This window comes from Telmatherina bonti, assembly GCF_933228915.1.
Source record: "Telmatherina bonti genome assembly, chromosome: 24".
Taxonomy (NCBI): Eukaryota; Metazoa; Chordata; class Actinopteri; order Atheriniformes; family Telmatherinidae; genus Telmatherina; species Telmatherina bonti.
The window spans coordinates 12,715,227-12,725,045 of NC_136633.1; the positions used below are offsets into that span (position 1 = coordinate 12,715,227).

At 39.6% G+C, this 9,819-nt stretch overlaps 1 protein-coding gene across 3 annotated transcripts in view; it reads left to right on the plus strand.

Moving 5' to 3' along the window:
• LOC306773789 (uncharacterized protein) overlaps nucleotides 1–9,204 on the plus strand; it is a 62,260-nt gene extending 53,056 nt beyond the window's left edge. For all 3 annotated transcript variants that reach the window (XM_079263692.1, XM_079263690.1, XM_079263691.1), the window contains exons 24-41: nucleotides 17–76; nucleotides 715–792; nucleotides 891–926; nucleotides 1,008–1,061; nucleotides 1,404–1,475; nucleotides 1,570–1,635; nucleotides 1,712–1,742; nucleotides 1,831–1,881; nucleotides 1,963–1,997; nucleotides 2,097–2,213; nucleotides 2,293–2,440; nucleotides 2,649–2,713; nucleotides 4,623–4,751; nucleotides 4,833–4,865; nucleotides 4,943–5,269; nucleotides 5,351–5,548; nucleotides 6,089–6,198; nucleotides 6,287–9,204. In XM_079263692.1, coding sequence (XP_079119818.1) covers nucleotides 17–76; nucleotides 715–792; nucleotides 891–926; nucleotides 1,008–1,061; nucleotides 1,404–1,475; nucleotides 1,570–1,635; nucleotides 1,712–1,742; nucleotides 1,831–1,881; nucleotides 1,963–1,997; nucleotides 2,097–2,213; nucleotides 2,293–2,440; nucleotides 2,649–2,713; nucleotides 4,623–4,751; nucleotides 4,833–4,865; nucleotides 4,943–5,269; nucleotides 5,351–5,548; nucleotides 6,089–6,198; nucleotides 6,287–6,500 — 1,824 coding nt within the window. In that variant the 3' untranslated portion in view covers nucleotides 6,501–9,204. The remainder of the gene's footprint in view (nucleotides 1–16; nucleotides 77–714; nucleotides 793–890; nucleotides 927–1,007; nucleotides 1,062–1,403; nucleotides 1,476–1,569; nucleotides 1,636–1,711; nucleotides 1,743–1,830; nucleotides 1,882–1,962; nucleotides 1,998–2,096; nucleotides 2,214–2,292; nucleotides 2,441–2,648; nucleotides 2,714–4,622; nucleotides 4,752–4,832; nucleotides 4,866–4,942; nucleotides 5,270–5,350; nucleotides 5,549–6,088; nucleotides 6,199–6,286) is intronic.
• The last annotated feature ends 615 nt before the right edge of the window (nucleotides 9,205–9,819 follow it).

Sequence of the window (9,819 nt, forward strand, 5' to 3'; positions counted from 1 at the left end):
GTGGGCTTGGATTTAGGGACCCAGCGGACCAAAAGGAGAAAAGGGGGATGCAGGACCTCCAGGATATGCACCGAAGGTAGATTAATCCATGTTGTTTAATTGAATGTTGAAAAAATGAACATATTCTATATTTTGTATTTTTTATTTTAAATATATATAATATTATAATTGGAAAAAAATTTTAAAAAATGCTTTCTGTCAGATTTTACTCAGAAATTATTGGAATTTCAACAAATCAAGAACAATTCAGATTGTACTTTCAACACCTTTCCTTAATCTTTGTATTTATTTTTTGTTTTGAGGCTAAATTGAAACATTCTTCTTGTTTGTAAGAAGTTTTCACTTTCGTTTGCGTTTGAAAAAACGTCACTCTCTCACCCATTCACAAATACACACTTTAATCAGTTACTACTTCTGTATACTGGTCTGTTAAAGTCACTCTGAACTGGAGCAGTGATGTTATACTGCCTGAAACTCATATAGATGTTTGTTTTTCACATTCATTCTCAGTTTTTGTTTTAAATTTCTTTTAGGAAGGTGTAATATTAATAATAATAATAATAATAATAATAATAATAATAATGATAATAATAATGATAATAACAATAATAATAAAAAAAAGAATTTGATCTGGAGAAAGAAAGCAGATGTGTGTCTCGATCATGTAATGGGGATTTTTCAGCAGCATGTTTGTAAAATCCATGCTTTGTGCAGGGGGAAAAGGGAGAACCTGGCATTATAATGGGGCCTGATGGGCGACCTTTATACCTGGGAGGCCTGGCAGGACAACCGGTATATCACCTCTTATTTGTACTTGAACTAAATGTAAGTGTGTAAGTGTACTGAATATCACTGTGATGTTTATACCGTGCATGTGTGTCAACTTGCAGGGTGAGAGGGGAAGTCCTGGCCCAGTGGGACCTCCAGTATGTAACATTTTTTACCATCTAAGTGTTTGACAAGCTAACTGCATCCAGTTGGTATAACAAGTACATGTGTTTCCCCAGGGTCCACTAGGTCCCCCAGGCCTGAAGGGAGAGATTGGTTTCCCTGGCAGACCGGTAAGTGGAAAATCTCCGCCTACCAAGTAAGTTTCAGCAAAGATGATCCAATCACGACACACTTTTCACCAGATTTGCAGCCTTCGTCCTGCATGTGACTGCGTGTGTTTTAGTATCTTTGTTAAAACATGTAAGGCACCATAAAAATAAAAAATAAAAAAAAAACAACAAAAAGACAAATTTCCCCATATTTTCTGAATTTTTGCATTGATTTCTCATCATATCTTTATGTTCCTAAAACTCCAGCTTAATTTTTCTTTTAGCTGATCAACTTGTCTTTTTTGCTGATTTAGTAGAATATTTTTTATTGTGGACTTTAATTTGATCGTCGTCGTGTTTCAGGGCCGACCAGGACTGAACGGCGCCAAAGGAGAGAAAGGAGATTCAAGCAGTGGGTCTGGATACGGTTACCCTGTAAGTGTCTCACTTGGTTTTTCCTTTTTACATTACTCACAGGCTGTATTCATCCTCATTTACACATAGTAAATCAATATTTGTTGTTTTTCAGGGTCCCCCAGGTCCACCAGGGCCTCCCGGACCTCCTGGACCGCCTCCTTCAATCGATGGAGTCAGAGTAAGTGAAGACATTCAGCTGTTTTAATTTAACGTCCTATGGATGTAAACTGAAATGAGCTTTTATTTTGTATCAGGGATACGATGATTCTTCGAGGTATTACCCCGGTGAGTTGGTGCCACAGAACATTTCCTGGATCACTCGCTGCCATACGGCTTTAAACCCGCCTAACTTCCTGCTGACTGTCTTGTTTAGTTAAAGGAGAGAAGGGAGATCGTGGACCACCAGGAGCTCTTGAAATTCCAGGTAGCTTCACTTTATGTAAAAACATGCAGAGTTTTAAGAGTTTTCACCGAATAACTGCATCATGTGGTGTTTCTGATTCAGGTTATGGGTCCAGATTTGACTTCTACGCTTTAAAGGTAGACCCTTCCTCCCAGTGTGACGTCGCTCGTGAGTCCCGCCAGAAAATGCTCAGACCTGCTTCATTTGATTTGCATTTATTTTACTTTGTTGGCCAGAATGAACTGAAAGGTGAGATGGGCTTGAAAGGTGAAAAAGGAGAACCCGGCGGAGGATATTATGACCCACGCTACGGTGGGAGTGCAGCCGGAGCTCCGGGACCACCTGGACCTCAAGTGAGATCACACTTTTAAAAACCATCTGATCTGTAATTATCTTGCCTGCAAGATGTTAATCCAGATTTTGTCCTCTTAGGGTCCTCAAGGAGATTCCATTGTTGGCCCACCAGGCCCTCAGGGGCCACCTGGTCCACCAGGAAGAGGCTATGACGGTCAACCTGGACCACCAGGGCCACCAGGACCTCCCGGACCGTCCCTATCGGGGCCTTACCGAGGCACACAGAGTAAGTCAAGATAGAAGTCTGTGTGTGATCTTGTGAACTTGGAAAACCATAATAAAAAAAGACAAAAGACCCCTAAATGTTGTAGACTAGCACCCCATCCAGAGGGGATCTGTCTCCTGGGGACGGTGGGAGATTTTGCTATCAGTCCAAATAGACCTTCTCTCTGTGTTCAGTTCCATTAAAGCTCATATCTCTGTTTTAATGGCAGCAATCAGTATTCCTGGACCACCGGGACCACCTGGAGCTCCAGGACTACCTGGATCCTCCTCTGGAGTAAGTAGACCTTTTGGCACAGCCAAACGTCTGCAGTGTTTTCTTCTCTGTCGGACTTTAACTCATAAAAAAACATGACTGCAAGAGATCAAAGAGAGCAGACTGCTCCATGCGGGTCGGCCTGCAGGTTATGGACCACATCATATGCCGTACCTACGTTTGTTTTGTTATTTCAGCACAGTGTTTCCGATATGACACAAAGATTATTTTTCCTCTTTCTGTTTATCCTTAAATCTTCAGTTTCTCGTGATCTGACCACGTTAAATAAAAGCGGATTTTTAAGTGAAGATGACCGCAGTGCCACTGGTGTCCAGGATTGGGGTTTTTTGTCATGCTTCATATATATATATATATATATAAAAAAAGAAAAAGTGATCTGATCATGGAGGTGTGATCTGACCCTTAAGGGTTTACATAACTAATAGGAAGTCTGGCTGTTTTTAAAAGATTTGTCTCTTTTGGTTTGGCCCTGAGAAGAAACAAGTCTTACAGCTTCCAAATGGTTCTTCATTTAGCATCCTTCACAGCTAGCTCTTTTAGCCTGATTTAGCCATGATAAAAGGTTGTGTTTAGTAAGAACTTTTTTTAATTCTGTTTTTATAAAATCAAAGTTTATAAAGTTATTTACAGAACACCAACTGTGATTAAATTTTAGGGCTGTGACGATATGCTTTTGTCCCAATTCGATTCCGATTTTTCGGGTGCCGATTTGATTAAAATTGCGATTCTGACAATTCTTCGATATTGCTGATTTTTGTAGATTTAAAAACAAAATAAATGCAAAAAAAATTTTTTTTTTGCCCGTCATTTTTCTTGATTTCAGTCAAGAAAAAACAACACAGCCAGAACCATCATTCTGCTGCTATGATGCCCGAGAAGACAAATAAAAAGATCAATAAAAACAATAAAAATGACAAAAAATTTTAAAATAGATTATTTTTATTTATTTGAAAAGAAAAATCTAATTTTTAACAACAAACAAAAAAAAAAAAAACGATTTTAGAATTGTGAAGCAAAAAAATCCAGATTTTTCATTTTTCGATTCCCACCCCTTTTAAATATCAATTTGAAATAATTTTAACATCAAATTAAGAATAAGGCTTTACGTACCCATATTATATTAACCCTAAAATAATATATAATTGCATCATATAACCTAACCTGATTAAATACACACCTAATCATTTATGATCTCTTGTGATCTCACACAGATAAAGCACAAAGAAGGCCCCCCACCTACCCATGAGCCCATTTTATATTAACTTTCTTTTATAAAACAAAAGCCTCATTTCAGTGATTGGTTATCACAAGTGAACACAGAACCACAATAAATAAATCAGATACTTAAAGACTAAAGTCTTCAAGCCCAGCCGCTGAACTTTGGCAGATTTTCTCTCTGCGGTGGCGAGCTAGAAAAAAAGAGTCACCTCAACGACGGCTGCAGGAATCTGTATAATAAATGTCATGTGCCATCAAAATGAGCACAGAATTTAAAGATCATAAAGTTTGGAAGCCGTGATAAGCAAGCACACGTCTTAAATCCAGCCCTGCAGTGAATGACACATCACTAGTTAACGTTGGAAGAGCCATGAAATACTCGACGTCTCAGCCTTGATCAGCTGTCAGATAGTTGCAGATTAGTTTTCTATGAACCTTTTTTTTTTTTATCAACCTGACTTGCTTTGCTTTTACTTTTCCACAATGTCTTGATCTGTTCTTTATTTATAACATTTAAATAGTAAAAAAAAATAAAAGCCTGTCATTTCTTTCTGCACTAAGACATGAACAGCGTGACAAAAAGTCCTTAGCAGCCATTTTTTCTTTTTACAACTTTACTCAGAGGCGTAATAGGCGAGAGAAAATTAGCTTTGGATTTAGCTAAAACTGCTGCATTGTTCTGTGTTTCTAGGTAACGATGTTGAGGTCCTTTGAAACTATGACTGCCACAGCTAGAAGACAACCTGAAGGCTCTCTGGTGTACATCATAGACCAAACAGACCTCTACCTGCGAGTTCGAGATGGACTTCGTCAAGTCCAGGTGGAAGTTTTGGTCTACTATGAATATTATTCGTTCACGTTAACTTCTGAGACTTAATGTCATTTTCTGTTTGACCTCCAGCTCGGGGCCTACATCCCTTTACCGAATGTTGCTGTGAGTGGCATTTCTTCTTTATTCTTCCCAAAACAAACATCGCTGCTGAAATCCATCACACGTTTCTTATGTTTCAGGGTAATGACGTTGCAGCTGTGGAGCCGCCACCAGTTGTCCCATACTCCCCAGACCAGCACTCCAGCACGGACCTCCAGAGGCCAGCCGAGAGTCCGTTTCAGCCTCCGCCACAGGTGTACCCGGGTCAAACTGATCCCCGATACTACCCCGACACGCGATACCAGCCAGATCCGCGGTATCCTTCGCAGACGGATGACAGGTTTCCGAGCTACGTAGACCGCTCAAACCAACCAGATAGTCGTTACTCTGCCCCAGTCACCCCTCAACGGAGACCTCCACCTCCTGTACCCCAAACCCCAATCCACAGCCACGCTGCAGGTCCAGCGGTAAGACAAGACAGGTTGACCCATTTTTAGCTCTTGCTAGTCAAGCTATAAAAGAGCATTAACCCCTTCTTTGTCCTTCAGCTCCATCTGATTGCACTGAACAGCCCTCAGACCGGCGCCATGCGGGGGATCCGAGGCGCAGATTTCCTCTGCTTCACCCAGGCGCAGGCCATCAGGATGAAGGGAACTTTCCGGGCTTTCCTGTCCTCCAGACTCCAGGATCTCTACAGCATCGTCCGCAGGGCTGACCGAGACAACATCCCAATAGTCAACCTGAAGGTGGGTAAACAATAAGGCTTTTGTCCCGATTCAATTTGATTCCGATTTTTTGGGTGCCGATTTGATTAAAATTGCGATTCTCACAATTCTTCGATATTGCTGATTTTTATAGATTAAAAACAAATTAAATGTATAAAATAAAATAATAAAAAAAAAATCTTGATTTCAATGTGGGAAATAAACACAGTAGTCAGATCATCATTCTGCTGCTATAATGTCCAAGAAGACAAGTTAAAAGATCAATAAAAACAATAAGAATGACAAAAATAATCCATTATAAAATTTTAATTTAGTTGGAAAAAAAAAATCGATTTTTCTAGCAAAAAAAAAAAAAATCGATTTTAAAATTGTGAAGCAAAAAAATCCAGATTTTCGATTTTTTCTTTATACGATTTTCCAACCCCTAGTAAACAAAGTTGCTTCTGTCAGCAGAGACGCTGGTGACTAGCAGAGCATTGAGGGCACAAAGTTGCGTTACATTAACGTAGGAAAAAAAAGCAGCTTCCTTTTTTAAGCTGAATGTGTCGTGATTGTTTACAGGATGAGGTTCTCTTTGACAACTGGGAAGCCATTTTTAACGATGGCAGAATGAAGGACAACGTCTCAATCTACTCCTTCAACGGCAAGGATGTTCTCAGAGACGGCACATGGTGAGCCAACCGACCAATCAACAGCGCAAACATTCATATAACTTAAGGGGAAAAAAGTAGCTAAAGCTTTTGTATATTTCCCTCTGAGGCCGGAGAAAATGGCATGGCACGGTTCGACCAGCAGAGGTCAGAGGCATGTGGACAGCTTCTGCGAGACGTGGCGAGTCGGCGACGTGGCGGTGACCGGCATGGCGACGTCGCTGCAGAGCGGCAGCCTCACCCAGCAGAGCTCCAGCAGCTGCTCCAGCTCCTACGTCGTGCTGTGTGTGGAGAACAGCTACATCGACTACACCAAGAGATAGACGCAAACTCCCCCGCGCTGCGCAGAGAGCACACAGTCTGAACACACTTTATCGGTCTTTGCATTGTTTGTGGTGCTTTGTAAATATTTTTTTTTCTCTAATGAGGTATTCGTTCATGTTTGTTTGCCCCTCTTGTATGGTGCTACGCAGGATCACGGCACATGTTGAACCTAAGTTGAGCTCAGGTAGCCATATTGGAAGCCAACAGGTTTCCAAAGATGCAGCCGTCACGGTCGCATCTTGTTAGAAAGCAGTGGTTTGGTTGTTTTCGTCCAGGTGTTTCTGTCAGATAAGAGCCTTAACCTGAATGTAATGTTAGTCAAAGGCTGAATCTATCATTTGTAATGCAACCCTTTTATTCAGAAATGTAGGTTACTGACAACCTTTAAAGGTGTATCATCCACTGAATCGCTTTAAAAAAGAATAGTAGAGAGGATATGTTTCATGTACAGCACAGTAATCTGTTTGGTGGTTGCAAATATCAAGGTAAACAAAGGCTTACTTTGGTGGGAGGAAACCACATTATATAGGCTAGAGGGCCAGATTACTCAGATAAGAGGGAAAGTCTAGATTTCTTTACACTGGTCTGTGAACACAGATGCTCTTTTCTTTCTTCAGAGCAGTTTAGTATGAGTAGCGAAAGTTAGTGTGGAGCTGCTGAGAATCAGGAGGGATTCTCCTTTTTATTTACTGGTGACACATAATACAAACAAAACAGGCCATTAGCATGACGGCAACCTTGCTTACTAGTGACACGCTTTCGTCCTGATTCAATTTGATTTTGGGTTTTTTTTGGGTGCTGATTCGATTTAAATTGCGATTCTTACAAGTATTTTAACATTGCTGATTTTTGTAGACTAAAAACAAAACAAGAAAAATGTACTAAACCTTTTTTGCTCGTCATTTTTCTTGATTGCAATTGGAAAAAAAAAGCAAGCGAGTAGCCAGACCATCATTCTGCTGCTGTAATACCCAAGAACACAAGTAAAAAGATCAATAAAGACAATAAAAATGACTAAAATTTTATAATGGATTATTTTTATTTATTTAAAAAAAAAAAAAAGATTTTTTGAACAAAAAAAATCTGTTTTAAAATTGTGGCGCAAAAAACCTCGATACTCGATTTTTTTTTATTAGATTTTCCCTCCTCTACTGCTTACAGCCACATAAAGGAAATGCATCATGTTTTTCTTTTAGCCAGTTATAAATGTAAGATATTTAAAGCCCAACTTGTTGTCACAACAAGGAAAATATTTGGCGCACAGCTTGCTTTAGCTTTAGCCAACTCTCCATTACTTTGTTAGTGTGAACAGGTGATCACAAACCTGCGACATTCTTTAACATTATTTCCTGCAGCCATCTTTGCATGACTGAACTGGGGACCAGGAGGATGCAGTGGAGAAGTGAAATCTCAGCTACAGAAACAGCAGGATGCTGAACAAACAACAGCTGCATTTCCATTACAGTTTTTCACAAAATAAAAGCGATATTTGTAGGTTTTGACAAACAATTGTGATTTTTCAGATGTTTCCATTGAATGGTGTTTAGCGCATGAGCCTCAGTTCTCTTAAAATCACGTCAGTCGATGACATTTTGAAAGAACTGCGGCTTATGCAAGGTAGCTACATCGTGTTATTTGGGGTTTCCTACTTGCTGCGGAGAATTTGCCACGGCTTTTTTTAACCCTTTCTCCCTCGTTTTCTTTTCTAATTCATTATAAAACCCTGAAATTAGCTGTTGTTTGCTTCATACCATGCCATCTTTACCAGAAATGAACTGGTCACAGGACTCTTTCATCCCATTGGGAGACATGAAAACGCAAAAAAACTGTTTCTATCACACTTTTGAAATATTCTTTTATATTAAAAATCTGAAGAAACACCTTATGAGAGGCTAAAAACTTTTTAACTAATATTTACATTGTTCTAAAGTAGGTGTTTCCATTATCATTCTTTTATTGCAGTGTTTAGGTTTTGTGAAATTGTAGAGATAATAAAAACGGCCCTGTTTACACAACAACACTGAGATAGTACAATGTTAAAGTTTGGTTTCCTTGGTAACAGCAATGGTTTGTGAACGGGCTCCACGGTGAAATTTTCTTTAAACACAATGCGAATCCTGTCCATGTAAACATAAACAGGTATCGTTGAGTGATGATGACGTCCATCACAACGTTTTTCACTTGCGTACTCAAGCTCTGTTTACACCCACAAGCAGCATGATGGTGGACTAGACCTCTTCAAATTAAACCTTTTTCATCAAACACATGCAAACTGATATTTTTCCCATTCTCCAAGGTCTAAATGAACTAAATATACCAGTTATTTTGAGCTTGGACCTTGGCTATGCCTGCCTCAAGAGCCATAGAGTTTTATTGTTGATGTTGTTCAAAAACAATGCAAAATTTGGGATATTATGTCCTTGTTTTCATTGTAGCTTCCCAGAGGTTGATGCTATAGCATTGTAAGTTGTGCCAAGTGAAAGCTAATAAAATGTTCTTGCATATGGTTGTAAACACATTAACACCTGTGTAAATTTGAGCTAATTTTAATGCACAAGCAATGTCAAATATTCATATTTTTTATGAATATTTTTATTTTTATAAACTCTGCCTTTTCTACGGCGCCTCTAATATGTGACGCTTTCACTAACAGATGATTTGAAGCAAACAAATAAAGTCTTCTGTGTGGATGCGTGACGAGGATTCAGCCGTAAATGTGTGTTTTCATGTATAACACATCCAGCTGTAGCTCAACATGGGTTAGCAAGCTGCATCTTGTTGAATAATAAAACCTGGAGATTGGTGTCTTAAACAAACATAAAGTGGATTGTGTTGCATGATTTGCTTAAAAAGTGTTGTTTTTTTTTTTTGTTTTTTTTAAATAATAATCATTCCAGGGTCTCTTAAGATGTCACAAATTGGGTTGTTTCTACCAGTGATGTGGAACTTCTTCTCTGGTGTGTATTTGTGGCGCCATTCATTCAAACCGCTGTGTTCCTCATCGGTGAGATCAGCTCACCTCGTCGACTGGAAGATTCCTTTTGTTATGACAAAACTAACTTCATAGGAAGAGTTCTTTGTTCTAAAGATGTCATCATGTCAAGTTTCAGCGCTTGCACCGTGTTAGCTGCAGCTCTCAGATGTTTGGTCCAGGAGTCGGTGGAAACGTGAAAGCATGGGAGCAACAGTTCAGGTCAATAACCCCCGGCTGCAGCCTGGAGAACGGGGCGGGCCTGGAAATTGGGCGTGGTTGGATGTCAAATGGGTGTGGTTAGAGTTAAAGTTAAGGTTGGGATTAATCCGATCAAAATGTTGAGG